This window comes from Scatophagus argus, chromosome 7 (genome assembly GCF_020382885.2).
Source record: "Scatophagus argus isolate fScaArg1 chromosome 7, fScaArg1.pri, whole genome shotgun sequence".
Taxonomy (NCBI): domain Eukaryota; kingdom Metazoa; phylum Chordata; class Actinopteri; family Scatophagidae; genus Scatophagus; species Scatophagus argus.
Genome location: NC_058499.1, coordinates 5,670,585 through 5,696,736, shown reverse-complemented (window position 1 = coordinate 5,696,736; position 26,152 = coordinate 5,670,585). Strand labels below are relative to the sequence as shown.

Sequence of the window (26,152 nt, the reverse complement as noted above, 5' to 3'; positions counted from 1 at the left end):
TCTTGTGTAAGTGGCTGGCCCTGAATCCTGTTCTAAATATCACAGGCTTGTTGTGGTGGCTTTTTGTTTTAGTACTCCAGCACTGCAGTTTTGAGTTTAAATCATCTTTATCTGTTCACATTTACTGTCCTTTAGCTAAATAATAAAACAAAATCTTTAAAATTATAATAAAAAAAAAGGTCACATAGAGTTTATAGAGCTGGTTTCATAGACAGGGGTGTTATCGTGGGTGGGGCAGGTTGGCACTAATGTTTTCATTGTCGTGAACCAGACGTGTCATTTCCTTTGACTGTAGTTGTGACTACACATGTTGCTAATATGACTAATGATTAATGTGATCACAGGGAAATGTCCCTGCCAGGAAAATGTAAAGCTCAAGAGGCAACATTTCAACATTTCAGTGTTTGGGACCTGTAGTTTTTACAGCATCCACTGCACTAACTAAATGAACTGAAATTCTTCTGTCACCAACAGGCTGGCCAGTTATTCACAGCCGGCGATTAAGAGTGTAAAATCAAGTGCTAAAACGTCCCGGTGTGCCTTGATTATAGTTTGTTTTTGTCTTAGTAATCATTTTAGGCACTTGTGTGTGGTTCTGACAGGGTGTGATGCAGAAAGAACCACTGAGTCAAGTTTTTTCTAAACATTTCTCAAATCAAAACTGACTCCTGATATAGTCAGAATATAGATCAGTTACAATAGAAGGTAATCTGAAAACATTTTGGACACAGCTACAGTCTCTATGTTTTGACCATGATGTGCCAGAAAACTGAGCACTCGACGAAAACTCAACAGCCCTTGCTCATGTGTCTGTCTCTGCCCTGGGGCTCGGTGTCTGATGAAAGCATCACATCTGACACATTTATGATCTGTCTTTGTAGACCATAAGCCCTCTGTGTCTCCTTTAAAGAGGGTTGATCAATAACCTCTGAGCTGCCACAGTGCATTACTTTAGCTCTTGCCAGCAGTAGACAGTTGATATAAAAGGCCCATCACAGTATTGAGAGCCAACTATAAAACAAAGAGTAAGTAAACTGTGAAAGGATGGAGGCATAGAGACTGAGTATAATTACAAATTAAACAGCGTATAATACAGTGTGCTATAATAAAATGCAGACAATTTAGCATAAAAAAACAAGTGTGGGTGGCCTGAGATATGCAGTTTCCTCTTTCATTCTTCCCTGTTCTATCTACGTGAACAGAGGTTCATTACGTGGTTCTGGTTTTAACTAACTGGACTTACTGTTCTTACACAAGGACACGACTAACATTAATCCTACTGAAAACAAAACAAAAAGAAGTATTAGTAGTCAATAAGCTGCAAAAAGAGCATTAAATCACAATTAAGATAATCTCCAGCACATAATCCTGTTATGGACAAAATATCCTGTGTGGATACACACCTTGAGAGGCCCTTGACACAATAAATACCTTTAAGGTTGAAACACGATTCAGTGTCAGGATCTGACTTGTTCAGACAGCATGAAGCTGCCGCAGTGCATTTCACAGTGCCTCGGATCTCTACTGTGAGAAATGAACAAACTCTAATCCAAAACACACATAGCAAAATCTATAAAAACTTCTCCTCTTTAATAAGTCAAAGTGACTTCTAAAGGTCTGGATGGTTGCACATATTTACAGAAGTGAATGAAAGAAACGGGTTTCAGTTCTTACCCACTATACTGACTCACACAGCTTCCCATCTGGAAACCTTGAAAACGAGGAAAAGCTGAATTCACATTCTAGGTAGAGCAGTGATTGCAGACTGGCTACTTGCGAAGGATCCAAAAGTCTTTCCCTGCTTATGTTCTCCTCTTGTCGTCTTGTGCTTCTCCCTCTTTGAATGTGAATGTTCTTACCTGCCTCAGGTAATGAGTGTTTGCCAGCACAGAAGAGCACGCCCATGTGAGCCAATAAAACTACTTCCAGTAAAAAAAAAAAAAAAGAACAAAAACCAGCCCTGCAGGGTTAACCCCTCATCCGCCAATGGTCTGTAGAATGACCTGTGTGACCAGTTCATGTGTACTGGTCTGTTTACCCAGGGACAGTTCAGGATTTTAAGGTCCTTTCACCAAAGCTATTGGTATGTGTGTGCAAGGTAAATTACCATTTGTCAGCAATAAAAATGTATTTTGAAGAGATATTTTCAATAGCAAGCATTTAGTAAATAGTAAATGCATTGGCTGATGTTGTTTTAGTTGCTAGCTTTTCCTAAAGGCTTTAAAGCTCCAGTACTTTGCAGAAGTACTGGAGAAGAAATTTGAAAGGAAAACAAAAGCATACAGGCGAGACCTTGCATTTAAAAACAAACAAGCTAGCTGTTTAAGAACAAGCTTCCTTTCACTTTAACATGTGCTACCAAAGCAATGTAAGGCATTTATTCACATTCCACCAGCACATTATTTCTGCAGACTTTGTCACATCTTCTTACACAACACCAAAGGACGCCTAGGCACAGAAGGAGACGTTATTTCCTGATTTTGGGTCAACTCTGAACCTTGTGCTTATGCCTGAGATAAACATCAGACAGACAGTGGAGTAACACTGTAACCTACTGCCAACACAACAAGTGAGTAAAATAGTTACTAATTGACAAGCTCACAGTGAATGCTGTAAACGGCGGGGTCTAAAAAGAAGACAGGTGCAAACAAAATAAGGGTAGACTGGGCCAAAGGTGAGATCCTTGTAAGTGTTTCAGTGTCATGTATCAAATCTGGTCTGCTTAAAGTACAATTTCATGCAGGTTTATACATTTATGGCTAGACAGTATGAGCATGTGTCTCATACAACGAAGCAAAAAAAAAACTGTGAGAGGTTTCTAACTATTTTCTTTCTGTGTCATCATGCAGACAAAAAGAGTACATGGATGAGAGGCTACCTCACTAATCCAACAAACGTTACAGCTCAGCCAAGGACGACACCATTAATGTTCACATCCCGCCCTGTAACAAGCACTCCCTCACATGAGTACATGTAAGTTTCCTACTGCACGGTGACAAGGAGTAGCTCGGTAGAAAGAAAACAGTTCCTACAGGAAACTGCTCACAAAAGGGTTTGTGGATTATCCTCAGTAACCAGATCATACTTGCTCTTGAATTTTTCAAATGCATTTTTTTTTAACTTTAAGCAGCACAAACTTAAAGTTAAAAAAAGTTAACTTTAAGCAGCACAACCAAAATGCCACCCCTGTTGAAATATTTGAAAGAAGGCAGACATATAGCATATACCTCTGCAAACCAAAAACAACCTAGATGGGTGTTACTCAAGAAAAACAGGAAGTATTTAGTATGAGTGATGCTGTATCATTTCATCTTCACTGCTGACTATTTATTTCCCTTGACATTATCATCTTAGTTTCAAGGATGTGGGAAAAAACATCCTCTGAAGTGAGTGAAAACATCAACTAAGCTCTCACTAATGACTTGTAGATTTCAGCAACAAATCGTATCACAGTGGTTACTCTCAAATACATACAGTACACCATCATATATCCAATTTTAGCACATTACCAAAGACATCCCATATTAATAGAAAACCGGTTGCATACTTGATTCCTGTACCACTTGTTATGAAGTGAGCTAAGAGACAGGAACTTCTCTAAGAAAAGAAAAGATGACTAGAGCTGAAGCTTGAGGAGCAAAGAAAAAACAGCAAAGCTAGAAAAGACAGAATGGGGCCAAGCTCATGACAGTATGGAGGATAGAAATATTATATATATATATATATTCAGAGGGGGAAAATGTTGAAGGAAGGCATAAAAGAGGAGCAATAATTAAATGAAACAAAGAAAGTGATGGGGGGGGGGTCAAGTACCTTGAAAAAACCCAGAAGATGTGGATAATATGGGAGTGGTAGGGATACAAAGAGCAGAGAAAAAAACAGATAAGGACAGTGTAAGGTAGAAGACAAAATATGACACAGCAGGTGAGATGATAAACACAAACAGCAGAAAAAGTTGCGCCCAAACTATTCTGTTTGTAGGTGTGGCATCTGCAAGCTTAACAGCTCAACACTATTATTCCTATTAATAATGTTGGTGATGCGACTTTTGTAAAACATTTTAATTAGTCAGTTTGCACAGATATCGCATGTTTGACGTAACTTACATCAGATGAGTCAGACGATTCACTGTTGAAACACCTACTGTAGAGCTTGGGGCTTGAGGTGGGGTTTGGGGCATGTTTTGCTTTAAATAAAGTACAAAGGTTTTAATTTTAAATAAAACTGTGTGTTTGGTGGATCTGAAGTTAAAATGTATTTGCATTCTATCAGCATACACTCACCCGTTAAAAACTGTGCTAAAACATAGATTAACACAAAAAATTGCAATCTTTTCAGTGCCCAACTTCAAAATGATTAGTAATTAGTACATTTTATTAGCAGTGCTTTCAGAGCTTTTGTGTGGCCACAGCAGCATCCGCTTGACTCAATAACATCTTTGAGCATGTGTGGGCACACAAATTACATTATAATTAAGAAGAGAAAATACATTTGGGTTATCTTTATCTCACACCATTACTCACTCTGCAGGAAACTTATCCCAGGAAATGAAACAGAATGGGCAACAGCAAGTCAAAGACAAATTGTGAATTATAATGCAAGCATACAGTGAAAACATTGTCACGTTGATGTTTGTATTTGTGTGACAGTGAGGCTTTGATGCAGTTGGAGAAGCTAAAGAGAATACACCATCTAAAGTGTTTATTAATAAAGGTTGGACCCACTGCTGTTGGATGACTTGCAACACACTGAGATCTCCTCCTGAAGGGAGAACTGCTGAGCACATAGCCTGCTGTTGAGGTAATGGATGACATTAGGGAGGAGACTACATACCCAGTACAGCCCAAGCAGTCGACTGAGCGAGCGAGAGAGAAGACATGCCAAATTAAGATCAAACAACTCTAGAATCTGTGATGAGGTTCTGTATGATGGGGGAGAAGGACCCCTGGCACTTTGCAGGAGAAGCTGGCAAGGGTTGAGGATCTTAATTTTAAGCTGGGTCCCATGAATTCTCTGATGGGAATGCATGTGGGTAATGGTAATACGGGCACTGCATGCAAAACAATCCATTAGATCAGCAAGAGTCATGTAGGACAATTGTGTCTTTAAGACTGCCACATGTCTTAAAGTAAAAGGCAGCATAAAAACTCTGTAAAAGCAATATTCACCTTACAGCTCATAGTGTCATTCACTAGTTTTCTGGTATAGGACTTCAAAAAGCAACATAACTTCAGTCTGTCTAAGGGCCACAAACTAAACTAAACTCCCCACTACCTCAGACCTCAATACAGCACGATGCAGGGGGAGGGCCCTCAGTATCATGAAGGACTCCACCCATCCTGCACACGGACTTTTGAAACCCCTTCCCTCAGGCAGGCGGCTGAGGAGCATCCGGAGCAAGACCACCAGGCTCAGAAACAGCTTCTTCCCTGAAGCTGTCAGACTGCTGAACACTAGCCATGTCCTGCATATTTCTAAAACCGGCTTCTTTATTTATTTCTTTGTCTCAGAATGTTTAGTTTTTTATATTGTATTTGTCCTTAGCTTATATATTCTATTTTTACTTAGCTTATATTTCTATTTTTTATTCAAAAAATTTTGTAATTTTGGTAATTTTGTACCATAAGCATGTAAATGTGAGCTGGTTTGACAATAAAAGTTCCTTGAGCCTTGATGCTTGAAACTACCCCCCTGCCTGCAGCAGGTTTAGTTTAGTTTAGGTTCTTTTGTTTTGTACAAATAAATCTCACTATGCTGATGAAAAACTGAAACCACATTGATGTCAAATACTATGAACTGGGCAAACCCCAATTTTAAACAGAAACCTCACTATGACATGCTTTACTCTGGTAACTGTTGACTATAGTTTTGTCAGAACAGTGAACAAAAAATTTTGTAATTTTGGTAATTTTGTACCATAAGCATGTAAATGTGAGCTGGTTTGACAATAAAAGTTCCTTGAGCCTTGATGCTTGAAACTACCCCCCTGCCTGCAGCAGGTTTAGTTTAGTTTAGGTTCTTTTGTTTTGTACAAATAAATCTCACTATGCTGATGAAAAACTGAAACCACATTGATGTCAAATACTATGAACTGGGCAAACCCCAATTTTAAACAGAAACCTCACTATGACATGCTTTACTCTGGTAACTGTTGACTATAGTTTTGTCAGAACAGTGAATAAAACTTGGAAAACAAATACCTGAAGTCTTTGTTGATGAGATCACATCCAGTGGTTTGTGAAGTTGGTATTCGCCCTGGACTCAAAGGTCTGGGTTCCTTGCTCTCAGGTGTCAGGAGTGCTTTTTCCTTGGACTCTTCTATGTGCAGTTCACTTTCTCCATCAGCAGTGTTACTGCCACTTTCTGGTTTGTAGGTGAAGATGATGGTTGGCTTCTGGGTGGGATCCTCTGGCTTGGCTTCGGTGAACCAGTGATGTTGTTGGATTGGTGGTGGTGGAAGCATGTGAATGACTGTTCCATCAAGCCCAACCAGCTTGCCTTTCTCCTTCTCTCTCTCGACTCTCTCTCTCTGCTCATCCTCATCTTTCCGCCGACGAAAAAAGCTCTTAAAGGAGATCCAGCGTTTGGGTTTGGAGCTATCTGCTGAAACACGTCTCCCCTCTCCACCTGGACTTGCTTCACCTTCACTGGGTCGTACAGGAGAACTGGAGGCAGAACTCCTGGCCCAGTTGCCAAAGTGCCTCTGGAGGATGTTAGAAGCGTGATAAGGGGAAGACGTAGATCTAGGAGGGGGGAAGGGGGCATTGGGTTCTGATCGGGGACTGGAGAGTGGGACAGCAGCAGAAGCACTCTGAGATTTAGACAAAACTTTTGAGGGTGTGTCCTTCTTGGGCTTGGAAAGACAGCCATCAGTTGTGGAAAAGAGAGACTTGGGTCGGGTGAGAGTCTCCTCCATAGCATCAGGTGGGAGTGCATACAGCTCCTCAGAATTAAAGGTTTTGGATTTTGCTGAAGGAGACTCTGGAGGAGACTGGGGAGGATGAATGGAGGCCACAATCTGTAAAAGCACAGCACTGGCTTCCTCCTTATGGCTTACAGCTGTCCCAGCAGAAGAAGCTAAGTCTGTATTAACATCTTTACTACATGTAGCTTCTCCACTTGTCTTGCAGGTGTGAGTAACAGCATTGGCAGTAGGGCTAGTTTTAGGTAGGTTTGCAGTAATGGCAAGAATGGCAGGGGGATTTGTTGTAGTGGGAGAGAGGGCCCCAACTGTGGAGCTCATCACAGTGCTTGTCACAGTGCAAGAGTCTATAGTGGTTCTAGATTGTAAATGTGGTGCTTTTGAAACTGCTTCAGCTGGAGCTTTTGTCTCTTCAAAAGAAGCTCTCTCTGATGTGCCTCTACCAGAGATAGTTTTATCTGTTGAGGAGGACTGGACACTCTCAGAGGATCCAATCTCTTCATAAGTATGGCTGGCAACTCTACTACCTACCCCTTTTGGCTGTTGCAGTTCCCCACTGAGTCCCAAGAAGCTTTTGTACACAGCTAGGTTGTCATATGCACTTGGATTGATAACAATAGGTACCTTTACAGCATTCTTGGAGCTGCGGGCATAGGTTGGCTCATCTCGAATAATTATGGGAAAAGGAGGCATGCCTGCATTATTGAAACTATTAAACTTGATCTCTGATAAATTTGGGGATTTCACAGGTACAGTTCGGGAGGAAGACAGCCCAGCAATGGGAGAAGTGGGAGCTGACTTGTGGCTGCAGTGTTGAGTAGGAATGGAGGGGCCTGGATTACTTCCCACTCCTAGATCCACTTTAGGTATCTTTTGGCGAGGGCTTGTGCTTGATGTCCACACTTCTTGGTATCGTATGCTTCCTGATTTCTTTCGGGAGGCCCCTGACACGGCTACAGATGTGGGCGATGTTAGCATCACAGGAGAAGATGAAGACACAGGAGAGGTTGGAGACAGGGGCTGACCTAAAGGAGTGCTACAGAATGATGTAGGGCTTGAAGGCATTGACAGGTTTTTTGGTTTTGGAGTAGAGTCTGGACTTTGTTCTTCTTTGTTGGCCATGGATGCTGACACATCCACTACAGTGTAAGGCTTACAGATCAGAGATTTTTCTAAATTCACCACACGGTACGGTTTAGCTTGCTCCTCTGTGGGACTAAAACTGATAGTGACTGGTTGACCTGGAAGGGCCTGGGGCATTGGCATCCCTTCTCGGCCATCCTGATCTTCTAATCTAATGGCCAGTACAGCCTTGTGTGTTTCAGTCACCTTAAGTGGACTCAGTGCTCTCTGGATAGGCTCTTTTTTAGGGGAAGTGCAGATGACAGGTGCCTTAGGAGATGTGGGTGATTGTAAACCATTTCGAAGACCAGAGGGAGCACTGCTCCCACTGCTGGATGTTGTTCGAGAATCCTCTGGTAGCGAAGATGATGATTCTGGAGAGGTGACAGATTCTGAATTTGATAGGAAACCACTACCTTGCATGTCATGGGACCCATATGGAAGCAGAGCTCCATTGGAATCCATGGAAGGGGAAGGGTATCCATTCAAGATCTCATCATAGCTATCATCGTAGTCCACAGCACAAATCCGCTGTAGTGAGCGGTTGCGAAGTGGCACGGTATTCCATTTTTTCCCTGCAGCAAAGGGCACAGGAGATAATGTAGCAGCACGAAAATTTGCAAATCGTGGTTGGCCTCGCATACGTATCTCCATGGCTAGTAACTCTTCATCACTTTCATCCCAGCTCTCATGTTCATCATCATCTCTTTCAGTCTCTTCCTCCTCATCCTCCTCATCATCTTCACCTTCACTGGAAAACTCTGGATAGCAAAAGCGACCTCCCTCTGTGCTGATGATCTCACTGCTATCGTTAAGGAATACCTGTTTCTGAGCATTGCCACCACCACTACTGCTGCCTCCCATGGCCAGACAGCTTGAGGCTGGAAGACCTCTTTCCAACGACCGCCGATATGAGCTACTGATTCGTCCCCAAAATAAGTCCTTGGAACCAGAAAGGGGCGTGGGGCTAAGACCAGGGCCTAACCCAGCAATCTCCTTTAGGACATCTGTCAGTCCACTGTTGTTATTGTTTCCACTAGGGGTCCTTGGGCTAAGTTGCTCATAACCTTCAATCTCTTCACTCGCATCCTCACCTTCGTTATTGTTGCTGGGCCCACCAGGTCTCTTTTGGTTCAGCCCATTGCGATTCCAGATCGTAAAGGCTGATGTTTTGCCCTGTTCTATCACATTGGGTGGTCGCTGCAGGTTGCCATCTGAATCCAGTCCCACAGAGGAGCAGGGCAGCATCATAGTGGGTTTGACAGCAATGGTTGGCTTCTTAGCCACCGGTGGACGGAAATGTCCTGAGCGAGCAGACCCGCTGCCAACCCTCTGAGAGTTGTTGGTAAGGGTAGGGTTGGCTCTCGCCCCAGTAGGGGGCGGATTCTGTGGCTGAGTTGTTGGAGGCCTCTGCTCAGAAGGAGGCGTCCTTCCACCACTTTGAGCCAGACAGTGCAGACTCTTAGGTTTAAAGCAGTTCTTGCACTCGCCTGGTTTCCACACGTGCTCGGTGAAGGTGCTGCAGGCAGACATGGCTGCTGATCCAGTAAGGCAGCCTGCTGGGTCAGTGGACAGGAAACCCCTCCATGAAGCTATGGCTCACAGGTACTGATTGTAGTACACCAATGATGATCACTATTCAAGACTCAGTTGTGGGGGTCACTGGACCTGAAAAAGAGAAAGGCATTTACAATTTACGAAAGCAATCACTGTTATTTATCGAATCTAATCTTATAATCTAATGTCAATTCAAAACATTTGACTTAACAGCACTCATCACACACAAAGATTTCTTAAAGTAAAGAAATTAGGGCAGAAAGAATGAAACTGGAAAACAAGCTGGGTGACTCAGAGAATGAAGGCAGTGTTGCATTGTCTCCATTAGGTGGCAAACTTTCACTACTTAGCAGCAAACCTATCCAAAGAGGCAGTCATCTGTCTCCTCCTAACCCTTAACTGGTCATGTAAGACTCAAAAAGCAGAGGGGCCGAACAGAAGAGAGATTAAGAGAGCTTATTTCTGAATTGCTGTGCTGTGTTGTTGTTGGTCGGTTCAACCAGGCTTAGGTGAGATAAATGTACTGATATTGTTATTGAGTAAAAACCTCAATGTCCTAAATCCTTCGAACTAGATCAGTTACATGGAAAATGGAAATCAAAAGTGCTTCAGCTGACCTCACATGAACTGAAGTCTGACAAATGGCACGGAAGCAGAGATTTTCAGGTTCATATTATGAAGTTTGGCTTTATATTCTAGCAAATTAGACTTGAAATTTAAGTACTATTCCCATGCTCACATCCAAACCGAATAAAAAGTGCAACTTGTCCTGTACTTTTTATACACAACTGCAGTTAAAAAAGACAAGTTTAGGTCACACGGCAGATTTTCCTTAGCTAGCTTCAATCTGAAAGTTGGCCTGTAGTCATTCTTTCTTTTCAACTTTCAACGGTCTATGAGTGCATTGCCAAACAACAATAAAACATTAACTTCTTCTACTGCACAACATACAGGTACTAAGCTGTCAGCTATCAATATAGACGTATGACATAAAAAATGGTTTTAAATGGCAACTAAATAATATATGTAATATTTCTTTTGTTAATGGAGCAAATCACCCTACAAATAAAAGAAACAGGTTTAAAATCTCACACCATTCAGCCTTTGTAAGAAAACAAAGACTGACCTTTTAAAACCTGCACCCAAGCTTGGTCTCAATTTATCAGCACCAGCATACATATCAGACACATCCTGTTTTTTTTGGCCTGCCAGGTCACACTATGTGGCACCAGGAAACCACATCCTTTTATTTATTTATTTTTGTTTGTTTTGTTTTTTTTAATTACGCAATGCAAAAGTACCCTATATTAAATCATTCCCAATTTATCAACCTTTGGATAACATTATGCGGGTGCAACAGTTAATTTACTATTCAATCTACGTGTAAATACAGTTGTAAATTCTCTTATCAACAGATATTCAAAGAAAGGAGGAATTCAAATACAGCAGTAAGCAATAATTTACATAAAATAACCATACTGAAAGGCTTATTTCTTATTACATTTGGAATTATATACTATCATTACATATAATTGTTCGACCATAAAAAAGTACTTACTCCTATTAATGTATAAAATATAAAAAGGTAAGAAGAAAACACTTCAAGTATAACAAACGGTTTACTGGTCCATGTCAGGCTTTTCAAACACAAACCAAGTCTTTTGGGTATGAGCTCCTTGTTTTGTTCTTCCCGTTCAGATTTACCCTGTTCACTCTCCTCCATGTGTTGCCTTCACGTAAATGTCCTGAATCCATACTGTCTGTGAGAACGCACAATGCTGTCCAAACGACAAAAAAAAAAAAAAAGACAAAAAACAAACAAACACAAAAAAAAATGCCAAAAAGAGTGTGATGAGTGTGATTTATGACACACCAAAAAAGAAGACTGCGCATAATATGAAATGACAGACATTTTTGACATAGTGTCATATGAAGAGCCTTTGTGCCACAGCATGTGTGATGATTCTGTCCTTTTATGGGTGACTCAAACCTGCATTTCATCACATAAATTGAGGGCTATGACTCATTGGCTGATATCGACAGGGGCGTGTGAATCCCTGTTCTCATCCATCTAACAAGGTCATGGGTGTCAGATCCTGTATGGAAGGATGCTACCATGACAACACCCAGTACCTGCCCAGAGCCAGACACAATGAAGCAGGAACTCTTGAATCAAACTTTGCTGACCAAGCCATGATGCGTGGGTGGGTGGGGCGGATTTATCCTGCTATGCCACAAAGCCTGCATCCTCAGAGGAAACCAAGACTGTAATTCAAACAGTATTATTCAAAACCTGCCCATGATGACATGTAAGCATCAGAAAGTTTTGTGGCAGGCTTTCAAAATATCATGAGAAGAAAGAAAAATCTACCACTGAATCCACTATGTCTTTCTAAATATGGAACGAAGTCAGTACTTTGCTAAACAACATCATTCAGAGTCATTTTCTCACCTCCATGCCCCGTTCTCATCGAAACACAAGACAAATTTAAGACCGTTTTGCACAGCTGTGATGCAGCTGTTGTACAAATATATTTCAAATGAGAAGACAGCAGAGGAAGGCATAAAACAAGTGGCATCATCATGGATATTTTAATTTTTTTGTATTGAGAAAAGGCTGAATTGCTTTTATGACATCTTCAGACAGACTTTCATTGTAATACACCCCCCCCACCCCCTCCCCTCCCGACAGATAGCGGAAGGGGAGGCTGAGGGAACAGTTTTCTTTTGAAATCAAGATAAAGCCTCCTTATTGTGTTTACTTTCTTCAAAGCAGCTAGATGGAATTATGAAAAGCAGCTCCCAGGCTGAATTCTAATAAGATAATTCAGTTTTTCATGCCTTTGTCTTTCTGATCACGCTTCCCAGAATCAAGAAATATCTGATATCCACTATATGTCACATACACTTTTCCTCCCACAGAAATCCCAAGTGGTGGATGTGACAGCATATTTTACTGCTCCCCCAGCCACCATTAAAATTCTATTGTTTTGATTTCATTTCTTCTTCCATTCACAGTGGGGGCTAATATGACACTAGCAAGAAAAATGTACTTATATTTCAGTTTCTCATTAAGCTGAGGGCAAACAGTAGTGCCACGTTGCTACTGACAAGACCCTACAACATTTAATCTGGGACGACAGTGAAGCCCCAGGGTCACCAACAATCTGCCAAACAGTATTTTTCTTAACCATGGACTCTGACACTTTCAGTTCACACAGCTCACTGTGTGGGGCCCATCATTAAAATATGATAACTCCAAACACCACAGAGCCAGTGGGACACGGGGACTCTCTGAAACAAGCAATTCCTCTTGCTTATATAACCGTCTTTTCCATTTTTGAACATGAAAATGATTGTATCTCTGGTTATAACTCACTGCAATATAAGTGGCCATCAGCCAAATAATGGACTGCTATTTTTGTGTTACTATCATTATGTAACAAATATTACACAACACAGTTGTGAATATGATGAATTACAATACAGTGAACTGCTTTCAATACACACACAAAACATTTTCAGTACTACACACGGGGTGTGTTGCATAAACATCAAAAATGTTTCACCAACACACACTCAGACAATACCATAAGGTTTGTCTTTTTCTTGAGATCTATAATACTCTTTTGTTTAGTCTTTGCATGCGTCCACACTGTTTCTCTGCTGCATCTTTGATAAGAGGGATACATAGCAGGAATAAGACACAAGGCACGGAGGGGTTACTGGAAAACAAAAGTTTTACATATCCTCCTTCAGATCTCTGCCCAGTCCTTACCCCTGGCTCAACTGTCAAATATAATAACTTGAAAAATCAATAATAATAATAATAATAATTTTACATTGCATGTTGGTTCTTGAAAATGAAGAAATGCATGAAAACAAGCAGGCTGCAATTTGACTACACTGGTTCAACTTTCTTACTGCTGTCCGCTTTGTTATTCTTCCCAGTCTCATTTCTGTTCACCACTGACTTACTTATCATGCATATCTGATGAGGCCGAGGCATTAGTGTTGATAATTTAAATGGATCTGTCGTGTAGTAGACTGATGTAGACGGATGACTGAGGTAAAGGAACGACTGCTCTCCATCAAAGATAGATTAATTTGTGTTCAGTGAGAGAGAGAGCACACTATAAACACAGAGACATCAATATCCTAAGCCGATGTACACACTACATTTCCGTAGCAGGGTGAGTTGTGGCAATATTTTCTTTTATTTTTTTTGGTGCCAGATTTGTCTTCTAGAAGAAGAATCAGCTTTATTGACAGTAAGTATATTTTTAGATACACACACTGAATTCGTCTTCTGCATTTATCCCATCCTTAGTTGAACACACACATGCAACACCCGGCAAATTACATGCAGTGAAACACACAGGAGCAGTCGGCTGCATCAAGCACCCAGGGAGCATATTGGGTGGTTAAGTGCCTTGCTCAAGGGCACATCAGCCAGCTGATGGAGGGGGGGAGCATTTTTCACATTAATCACTCCACCACACCCAAATTTTTCCTGCTTGTCCGGTGGGGGAATCGAACCAGTGGCCAGTGACCCTCCGATCACAAGCCGCTTCTCCAACCTCTAGGCCACGGCTGCCTTAAGACAGGGACGGGTGACAGTACTTTCTACTGTGCAATAATGTGCAATAATCAGGTTATGGCAGCAGTTTGATTGCAGTGTTTTTATGCCATTTAACAAAGTAGGCCTGATAAAGATCCAGAAATCTCTTGGAAGTATGTAGACCTTCTAGTTCGTCAAATATTTCATTAGGAAATGTAAGCTGGAGTGTGGAGCTGAAACCAGTCACAGAGCCTGTGGATCAGCACAGTATTTGTTCACTCTGTTTAACACTGCGTCCATCTGCGCTGACGTTATTTTGTTTTGTAAATGGTCAATTACACGTGTCAACATACTGTTTTGCAGATTACACTGACAGAGACCACCTGGCAGCACACTTTATTACGCTTACTGATATTGTTATCTATCTGTTGGGGACCGGACGGGTTTAGATTTCCTGCCAGTTCCAATCAAGATCGAATGCAAGAATTTCAGTTTAGTGTTCCCCAAAATTTACAACTGTTTACAATGGGATCCATATGTGTTGTGTTTACTGGCTGCATCTTTCTTGAAAATGTCTTACAAGTGCCTTTCAATGAATGTGAATGTGGTCAATAGTTGAAATACATTATTGAGACATTTGCCTCAAGACAAACACTACTTGTGAATGATTAACATACAAAGATCATACAAATGAGTGGGAAGCATTTTTCATCACTTTACAAATGCGTTAATCTCTTTCAATTACTACATGATTAATCTGGGTCTGTGCTGCACAGCGTGTTAGAAAGTCAAGTGCATGTTTTTCTTTTCCCTCATATTTCTCAATAAATGTGAATCTTAAGATCTAAATCTAAATTCTACTTAAACGAATACATGAGGAAAACATTATTAAGAGGAACTTACTTCACACTACCAGAGATTTAGAGTGGAGGAATTCTACAAGTGGTCACCTTGGAGACTTCGGCTCTGTGTTGAGTTTGAGAAAGACTTAAACGTGAAAAGCATGCAACAACACAACGTGCCAAGTCTTTACTTCGAGATGGATCTCATTCTTTCTGTCCAGCGGTGCAGCTGTGAAAGGTGAGGTTACAGTTGCACTGTTGCAGAGGCTGGACTCAATATCCCTGTTGTTTTCCTCAGCTGCCCCCAAGTCTGTCCTCCTCTCCTCCTCTCACACTTAACTATTTCTCTCTGTTTACTAAGACTCTTCTTTCTCAACTCGGCTTCGCTCTGTTCTATTCTTCGTCTTTCAAATGTTCTTTGTTGTTTGTCTTTTCCCCTCTGGCTCAAAATTTTGCACTCTCTTCTCTCTCAGTCTCCTTGTTCCTTCCCACTCAGCTTACATTCAGGCTGTTCTTCCTCAGGCTTTCTCTCACTTTAGCACTCTCCTCTGAGATATGTAAATCAGTCTCCCCTCTTCCCTCTGTCCCTCTTCGCTGCAAACACGACTTGACTGTCAGACTTAAATTTTGCAAACAACCACCTCCTAGACCCAAACTAGAGGGTGACCACACACAAATCAAGGATAAAACCCTTTTGCTGAGCATCGGTCAGCAAAAAAAACACCCGCCCTCAAACTTTAATACTGTCAACACCAAAAACAAGTCATCACTTGGGAACTTTTCATTCATTTTCTGTAGTGTAACTTTTGCATGCAGTTCCATCCCATATGGACACTGGCAGGCAGTGGACAAAAGAGAGCAAATACAGTAAATAACATCAAGCCTTGACAAACAGGAATAAGAACATGGCCATCTGCTTGTCCACAAGGACACCTAGAAACACATCATTTGGCTTTCTCTGAATATAAATCTGCCTAGACCCTGAAAACAAACTGAAACACATTTCACACACAAATCATTTATTTGTGCTCATGTTCAGTCAGTAAACTGCTTTGCTGTTTTCCTGTGGTCACATAACATGGTTTGATTCTTTGAGTCAAAGTGTCCTTGAACAAAACACTGAACTTTAAATTGCTCAGAATGGTTAGGCCATCGTCTTAATAGACAGCATGCTGCCATTTGTGTTTGGGTGTAGGTGTGACTGGGTGAACTAGAGACAAATCAGAAAGCGCCTCGGTTAAAAGCGCCATATTAACGCAGATCAGTCCATCCATAAACTGTAATGATTTTTGGAACTATTCACAAGCAACTTCAGCACAAGTGTGCAGTTAATGTGTCGAGGCACCTGCCTTTCATGCACACACACAAACATATCAATTAATTAGCAGACTGAGATTTGCTATACTGAAAGATTTACTCGTGGTGATTTAATTACTGCTGCAACTTACAAATATTTTCAGTGTTAAATAATTTGCCAGTTTCTTCATAAATGGATTGTTTGAAAGATAAAAGGCCACAATTGATAACAAATAAGTCAATTGAGAGCCCAAAGTGTCATATTCAGATTGCATGTTTCAAATGGCATGCAGTCATAAAAAAGGCACCTGCAACTGTTTATTTTGCTGTTTTAAGTTTTGTTTATTTGTGTTTTAAGTGGAAATGATCGTTCCCATCTGTGCTGCGCTGACTCTGATCTGTGTGTCGGCCACAAGCAGATGTAAAGAGATCTGACAGCCGTAAGACAACTGAGGCTGCTGGCTTGCTGAGTGTGCACAACACACAAAAAACCCAGCTCACACAATTTCCTCTAATACACTGCAAATCCAGCGGTGCCACTTGCAGCTTTTTCTCAGTGACAAATCTGAAAACAACAAACCAGTAACACAGATGACAAACACCACACAAACCAACAAAGCTTTGCCTCATTCAAAACAAAGACAGATATGATGGGAGGTATCGGAGCTGGTTTTCGTTGGTCTTTTCTGTGACTTCACTTGCTGGTGCAGAGTTAGCCATTCAGATGAGATGCAGCGTTGGCCCTCAATCTGCGACCATCTGCTCCTGATCTGATAGCAGCAAACACTGTCTGGTTTAGTGCCAGACGAGATATCACACAGCACCTGCTGCTGGGTGCCACAACCACAAAGACACCAGCCCCACAGGACTGCCAAGTGAGACCCAGACTTGTACTGAGACAGGAATAACTCGAGTGGTGGGGAAGAACTTTATTTACTGAAAGTTACCCTTGTGAGACTTATGCATAAAACATTTCCCTCTGTGCACGACTTTAAAAATGAAGAAATAATTCAAGGAATCAGTTTAGTATGCAGTGAACCAGCCCTGATATTTGCAATAGGGTGAATGTAATCAGTGTGCAATAGGAGAACAGATGAGAAAGACAACCTCTCAGAGCGGCTAAGACTGTGAATGTGTTTACTCCCTCCAACCGTCAAAAAGGAAATAAATAAGAGGGTAAATCAGAAAAAATCTTTTTACCCCCAGTATGGCCTTTCAACTGAGTCCTCCAGTTAAACTGGAACACATGTTCTAACTGACAGTTTTACACAATTTTAACAGCAGACAAAACATTCTCTCGCAAAATCACATTTCACTCTTTAACATAAACTTTCAGCACAATCCACAAATTTTTAAGAAAAGAGTCAACATCAAGAGTCTTTGCTTTAATCCCTAGTTTTACACAGAACCGTGTAACACCAAGAGAAGTCTGAATATCAAAAGCCTATTTTTTTTAAACCTCATACCTTGCACACTATATGGACAAAAGTGTTGGGGCACCTGATCATTACACCAACAATACACAGACAGCTTTGCAGCTTTAACAGCTCCCACTCTTCTGTGAAGGCCATAAGACTACTTAACTCTACAGCCCATTTATTTACTGTGCAATATATTTATATTCTGTACATCCACAAAAGTACTATTTATTACAAATACTCACTGTGCAATAATAATTACATATGTATATATGCTGACTGACTTTTATACAAACTACCTCACTTTCAAGTACTTTTTACTGCATATTTATTTGTGTATATATTATATTTTTTACTTTTTCTTTTATAAAGAATATGTCGGTAATTCCTGCTATGCTTGAGCCACTGTACCGAAATTTCGTTTGTGATGAAAATCCAAATGACAAATAAAGAAAGTCTAAGTCTAAGGCTTTCCACAAGATTTTTAGTGTTTCTGTGGGAATTTTTGCCCATTCATGCAGTAGAGCATTTGTGAGGTCAGACACTGATGTTAGACCAAAAGGTCATCTCAAAGGTGTTGGATGGGGTTGAGGTCAAGTTCTTCCACACCAAACTCATCCAACCATGACCTTATGGAGCTTTGCTTTGTGTACTGGGACACAGTTATGCTGGAATAGAAAAGGTCCTTCCCCAAACTGTTGCCACAAAGTTGGAAACATAGCATTGTCCAAAATGTCTTGGTATGCTGAAGCATTAAGATTTTCCTTCAGTGGAAGTGAGAGGCCGAGCCCAACCCCTGAAGAACAGCCCCATAAAAAGGTGTGTCTGGATATCTTTTTCTATATTGTGCATTTTTCATTCATCCTACACACCCATGGTCTCGCTCATCACTTCTCCCATCAGTTACAGCTCAGCGAACTGACATGCCAGTGAAATACTCACTCTCAGGGAGATAAAGCATTCGGGACCCATCAGAGACAGAAGCAGAGATGTCACTGCGCATTTAGCAACCAGTACAGTTCAGCCAGAGGGGAGAAGCACCACTCCAACTCCGTTTTCACCTGGTTAAACTGATCCAGACTCAGACAGACCAGCATCAGGCTGTTTCACAGGGTAGATGGACAGAAGGGAAATCGATAACGGTATCCCTAGGTGAATATGTCAGTGTGTGCTTGGGTGCTGAGTAACGGGAACACGTGACTGCAGGAATGAAGGGATTAAAGAATGCATGAAAATAATGTCTAAATGTGAGTGAGACCAGACAAGGTTTCCATCCAAATCTGGTTTTGTAGTATAATCAGCTCTTTATTTACCTTGATTATAATGGCATCATTATTATTATTATTATTATTGTTAGTGGTTGAGGTGTATTAAATTAAGTTGTGGTTCTGTTGATGGTGATGGATTCTGTTTGGGTTCACATCCAGTCAGAAAGCTTTATCTTTTTTGTTCAGGCTCTGTATTATTTGAGGAATTTGGATTTGGAGTTGGAAGATTTGTTTATTTATTTAGACTGGTATAGTGGTTTTATAGACAAAAGTACTGGGACACCACCCATTACACTGACAGGGACTTTAATGGCATTGCATGCTAAATACATAGACATACATAGTATTCCCATGCCACACCTGTATTCAATTATAAAGAGGTGTGTCCCAATACTTTTTTCTATGGTGTAGTTTTTAATGTCAATGACCCTGTTATTCAAGACTCTGCCTTGGCTTCCTGTGGGGACTTAATGTTGTTCATTCACTGGCAATCCTACAATAACTTTGACATTTCTGATTTTTTTCATTGTCAATAAATATGTTGTGATTCATCAAATGTCTTTACAGTTTCACAACTGCTTCCAGTGTAAACATCAAAGGCCAACTATAATAAAAAATACAGCTGTAACTCTAATGACATCTGAACAGTGACTCGATTTTCGATTCCAACATAACAGGAAGCTTAGTGGTTCATGGGCAAAACACAAAGCAGCTGAAAACAAAAGACAAGAACTGCCACCTCCACAAATGTAAAGGTGCACATCATGTTTGTGTCAAGCGTATGCATAGCATGTAAATTTCGGGTGACACTGAAGTATGATGCTCGCAGAGGGGAGCTACGAGCACATGTGGGAGACAAAAGCTTAATAAGAGGTGCTGAGACACACACTGTGCGAGTGAAACAGGCCAAAAAAAAGAGATGACAAAGAAAGAAAACGGCGCCCATCAAAAGGAATAAGAGATGGAGACACTGAGATGTAAAGAAGTGAGGTGTCAAAACCAGACAGAAAGCTCACGTAGAGATTTCAAATCAGGTTCAACCACACTCACCTCTCCACAGAGAGGAAATGCTTTTCCCCTGAGAAAAGTCAGCATGCTGAGGATGTAGGCTCATTTCCCATCCAGAGCACGTTCACAGAGAGGGAGTGGGAGCTCACTGAGCCTGGTACATAATAGTGGAATAACTGAGGCTGAAAGCCGAAGCCATGAGGAGATGGGATATGGGATTTTCTGCCGCTTTATGGCAGAGGGCTTGAATGATAAGACAGCCGTGGCAGTGGGATAGACAAGAGCAGATATGAAATCGGAATGAAACCGCAGAGAGAGAAGGCGGGCGGTGGGAGAAAAATGGATGTTGTTTGTTAAGGCAACGCTAAGCCACTCTCTTCAACCACAAGTTCTTTAAAGAATAAACCATCATAAAGACCTTCAAGATTTCCTGGGATAAAAGTAAAATGGGTCAATAAACACACAATGCATTGTCGTTAGTGATGCGTCAGTCACTTGGTATGCATGCGATCTATGGTCTGGTCAAACTTTGTACTTTTTATTTGGTACTGTTTTTTTGTTGTTCTTCATTTCCCTAGAGGGAATACTTTACTTGCAGAACAAAAACATGTTGAGAAATACACAACATCTTTGTTTGTGATTATATAGGATACAAATGTAAAAAAAAAAATAAACAAGTGCCAATTGGCAGATTGGCCATTAATCTGAAGGTTGGAGGGTCAGTCCTGAACTCCTCCTGGCCACATGCTGAAAGGTTCTTGGGCCAGACAGTAAACCCCAAGTCGCTCCCAGTGTGTGTGTGTGTGTGTGTGTGTGTGTGAGATGATGCTATGAGGGAAGAACAATGCATACTGTTTTGGACAAAAGAGTCTTTCTGACCTTTTATTTTCTTTGACAAACAAATATTTTTGAAAAGGATCCCTTTAAGTTTGGGCGTTTTCAACTGTGGAAAAGAAACACTGATTATGAATTATCTTAAACATACACAGTTGGAGGTACATACAGTACAACTGTAGAACACTGACGGCAGCAAATGAAGTGCAGACGGTGCTTATTTGCCTCCTTTCCTCAGATTTTCTCAGCTCATCCAGTGATGACCTTCAAACATCTCCCCTTGCTATTCAAGCTCTGCACAAGCTTAAGAGAAGTCTCATTTCAGCAAACTTTATGAAATAACATTACCAATATGACAATCTTCTGGAGTCATGGGTGTGAATGTGTGTTTGAATGTGTATATGTACTTGAGCGCTGGCACATGCCGACCAATTTCAATTTCAGGAGCACAGTTACTCCAAGTCACAGCTGACTTGTTCTCATAATTCCTATTTTTCACAAAATTTCAGCTTCTGTGCGCATTCTGTCAAAGTGACTGTACAGTATGTCACCGCAGCTTTAAGGAGATTTTCCACCAGTATGACTCATTAACTGCCCAACCGAACTTCTGTTTTGAGTAAAATCATCTAGTCAGCTGACATAAAACATGTTCTCTAAATTCATAGCAAAGTGCAGATCTAACGGACTGAAAAAAACATTCTGTTTAAAATAAAATTTTATTAAGACAGACAGAATGAAAGCTGAGAGGACACAGAAATGTATGTGAGCCCTGTAACTAAAACAAAGAGTTTTAATCTGGCTGGAAACATGAAGGCAAGGCCAAGGGGCTGATCCTACAGAGAACCCAGATTGAGACTTGGGGCAAGTGCTGAAAGTCAGATATAAAGCCCACTATAAAGTGAATCTCTTTTGTGTCTACAACTGTCAGCCTCTAGCTAATAGCAAACAGAGGAGGTCCATGGTGGCAATGCGAGTCATTGTTGCTTGTTTTCTATCTTTATGAGCAAGATGCTCATGTTCACAAGTATTGACTGGACCAAGGCCAGTGAAATAGAAGATGGATTCTCACAGAGAAGAGTGAATCCAATTAAAACGATAAGCTTCACAGAACAGATAAAAAGCCAACCATTAGAAGCAGCCAGTTTGCAATTAACATTCATTAGCCGAGAAGATTCATGTGCCTTGAGTTGGCTAATTTGGTTACATACTGATGTGTGAATCATAGCATTAAAGTTTATGTGATGGGCACCAAATGCTGCAGAGGGAAAAGAAAGTGTCTGGAAAATAAAACATTCACAACTCAGACAGAGCCAAGTTAAAACAAAGCTCTGACTACAGACTTTACGATGAGAGTTATGTACCAACAAATGAGTATCAGTGAGTGACATGGTACGTAATCTACAGAATTTCCCCTGAGCGTTACTTTTACAATCCAAACAAGTCAGTGTGCTGACAACACACAGACCACCAAGAAAGCCAGACAAACGAAAGGAGCCACAGAGGACTCAGCTCGGTCTCAGTTGTGAATAGTGGCACAAAAGTCTTCAGAACCACCTTCTGGTTTAATGTACTCTTGCATACTACAGTATAGGACCTGGTGTACAAGTCCAGATATGTTAGTAATGATCGTAGGGACAGTCTCATCACAGTTAACTGCAGATGATGGATGGTAAATATAAATTTGGAAGAAAAAAAACACATCTTGTGTATAAGAAGCAATAAAACACAAACAGCTTTACAAGTTCAAATCCTGAATCCCCTGTAAACAACACATCAGTGCTGTGCAAGAGCCATCCATCCAAAGCCTGCATGAAACAGAAAGAAAGACTAAGTGCGTTACATATACATGTAATAGCATTTATGTGTTGTCATATTTAGGAGGACCCGCTTTTAAAATGCAATCACCAGAAAAACACGCTGGCTTACATTATGGTACGACTCAACGCACGTGAAACAAAGAAACATCTATCAGCACAGTCATGTCACATTTGTGTTTGCAAAATTACATTTTAGTGCAGCAAACAGCTCCCTCGAAACTCCAGAGTATTATTACGCTGCACACCATAAATATGCAGCGGCTGTCGATATGAAAAAATTGATACCATGCAATGAATACATAAGATGGACGTAAAAACGCTTCAGAAATGGTTTTTGTTGTGGGTTGGCCTTTGGAGTGTTCAAGCTGCATCAAGAGCTCATCCATATTAATGAAACACAAGATGGGCTGTGTGTAATGGACTGGACCCACTGTGATGCACTAAGTGGTTAGACAGCTCTGTGTCGTGTGTGTGTGAACGAATTGTTGTGTGCGCTTTAGTCTACAAGGAGTCTTCTCTTCAGAGTCAAGTTCAACGGACAGTCACAAAGCCTTTGACAGAGTGCTCGATGTGTATGGAACACACGATGAAGATGAACTACAGAACAAAAACTCGTTCTTGGCATTCCTGTGTTTGGGATAAGGGAGAGACTGTGGAATGTTGTCAGACATACGAATGCCTGTAATCTCAGTGTCAACAGGGAATGCTTGCATGTAAGTTGATCACAGTTGATCAGCTTCAAGCCCCCGCTGTAGTTTCTCCTCTTGCCAGTGAAACACTATCGCCAATTTTATGCTTGGGGAAAAAAAAAAAAAAGACAGCTGCTTCATTTGTCTGAGCTTTTCACTTGTGGGAGCTAAATGTAAAAGAATGGTGGGCGTGCAGATATTGTTTTGAGGCTGTATTCCTTGTGCAATCTATCATATAAACTGCAGAAAGAATACTTGTGGTGTGTAATCAAAACTCCTTTTTGTTTCATTACTAGTGTTTTCACTGCCATGTGAAACCATAAGGATATGGAGGGGGCGAATTCAGTTGCGTGCAACCTGAGCGCACATTTAGCTGCAAAGTTTGTCAGGCCTCCTCTTTAGTTTCTTCAAGCCTAAAGTAAACAAACTGCATACATGGAGTGTACAGGGCCTTTCAGCAGCCGTGTTGACAGGCAGCGTTGAGTAATGTGACAACCAAGCAGCCTCATTACAAGCTCACCTCAAATAGCTGATTAACTGACAGAATGGAGTCGAACAGCCAGCGAAAAGCCAGGTGATACCGTCAAAACATGATGCTCACTGCAGCAGTAATGTTCAGTCATTAGCCCTTGACAGTCTCAACTGTCAGTCTCAGATGTTCAACAACGTCACATAATGGCAGGATGCAGTTTAGTTTCGACACTAACAATGGCGATCACAATTTTAAGCCCTTTGAAAAATCTGCAATACATGACCTGATTCGTTTTTATGTAGCTGTAAATCTCAAATTCGTATCCCAGACATCATCTGTGATCAAAATGCACATAGGCAGAAATATCAACCTCATCTCTGTCGTCCAATCTTTATATTACGTGAATCAGAATAAAAAGCAGTCAGAAAGGCACTGAGTAAGACCCAAAGTGTCCAATCTGTTGAGGTTATTTACCTCTCAGCAGCCCGAAGGCTCAATGCGCAGTTTCTGAACATACTTTATGCAAAAGGGTTAAAGAGTGCTACAATGTCATTTAAATTATTAAACTATTACATTACAAAAAGAATATAATTTGACTGGTTTTCAATTACACTATGGGCAGACACGGCTCAAAGCACAGACTGGGTCGACTGGGGTGAACATATTCAGGTGTTAAAGGTTGATGGAAAGGGACAAAGACAGAACGACAACAGCAGAAAGTCAGTGACAGAGGAGAGAGCGAGCAAGAGCAAAACTAAAAAAAGAAAAGAGAAAAAAGAAAGCAACATTCCTGCGCAGTGTTTGGTATTGTGCAAACTCTGGGAGAGTTGTTGCTGTCTGGCCTGGGAAAGAGCCAGTACAGGTCTCTGGGGAGGCCAACCCGCTGGCCTCCAGACAAACATCAGTAAAGTGGCAGAGCAGACACAGCCAGATGTGTGGGAGTTCAATATACACACAAAACAACACACAGATTCATGGATGTGCACACGCACACACGTACGCATGCATGCACAAACGAGATGTAGTTTCATTCCAAAAATAAATGTTGGTCATTTGGAAAATGTGATGCCTACTCAAAGTGAAATTAATTACATAACACGCGTAAAGCTGTTGGGTATCATAACACCTCAGCTAAGAATACGCAACAAATTTAACAGTATTTTTAAAAGGTGCTACCGTTTTTTCCTTACATAAAACGTTGAAAGTGCATAAAAGAGTGTTTGAGGGAAGCTGGAGTTGTAGCAGGAACTGCTTATATAAAAATAAATGTATAATACATGGTGTTCAGTCTAAAGATATATACTGTACTGTGACTGCATTCCAATATACTACACGTAATACAATACATACTGGAGCTCCACAGCAGTGTTACTGCTCATTTTAGAGCAGAGATTTATTTTAGACTTGCCTTGCTAAACATCAGTATTACACTATTTATACTCTATTTCAACTTGCCTGACTGACTTCAGGCCAACTCCAACTCCAACATCCAACTCCACTGAACACAAAATTATTGCATATTTATGTAAACTAAACTGTGCATAAGTTCTACCTGATCACATAAATTTGGAACAGGAACAGAGTGTTCCTTGTACTACAGAAAAGTCAGTGTGTGTGCAGCCTCGGTGTTCGCAAAGTCCTCGTCACTGGGGCAGGTTAAAATGTGCAACATGATATCATCACTTGGTTTCTGTGCTTTTTAGCTTTTGGAAAGCCATTTGTGTAAAGGAAAAACATCTCGACTGTTCAAAGTCATGTGCAAAGTCCATGTTATTGTAGCTTCTAATCCCTTAGTAACACCACCCTAGAAATCCCCAGTGGTAGAAAAACTATGGAGAGCACATAAAAAGAAGCCTTTAACATAAACCACAAAGAAAACAGCCAGGAGGAGGGTGGTAAAAGATATGTGGAGTCTTCTCAGTGCAAAAGCCAGCAGGCATTTTGCTTGTCCTGGTCAAACATGAGCCACCTTTCTTTGAGCGTGTTCATTAACTCATGTTAACATGTAACACAAGGCTGGAAAGGCAGAAAAAAACCATCTGAAACATCTTCAGTCACTGCTAAGTGAACACAACTGCAGCAGGTCTGTATGAATGCAAAAATAACAAGCACGTCATCCTGAAATTTTCTTCTTTTTATAGTTTCCTAATTTTTGTCTCTTACCTACACGCATATAATCTCTTTCACGCACCCACACACTGTACGCTCATTCAGTCTCACTCACACTCTGAGCACTCTGGTGTTAAACTGACAGAGTGATTAGCCAGGGGCAGGTTTGTGATGACCGGAGAGCTCATGATGCCTTTCTCCTGAAACGATCATCCTCCCTGCTATCAAACACACAAC

General features: G+C 41.0%; 1 protein-coding gene across 2 annotated transcripts in view; it reads right to left on the bottom strand.

Annotated features, from left to right (window-relative positions):
- The window catches only part of peak1 (pseudopodium-enriched atypical kinase 1), a 94,954-nt gene that overhangs the window by 16,123 nt on the left and 52,679 nt on the right, over positions 1–26,152 (bottom strand). For both annotated transcript variants that reach the window (XM_046392965.1, XM_046392966.1), the window contains one exon: positions 6,201–9,712. In XM_046392965.1, coding sequence (XP_046248921.1) covers positions 6,201–9,577 — 3,377 coding nt within the window. In that variant the 5' untranslated portion in view covers positions 9,578–9,712. The remainder of the gene's footprint in view (positions 1–6,200; positions 9,713–26,152) is intronic.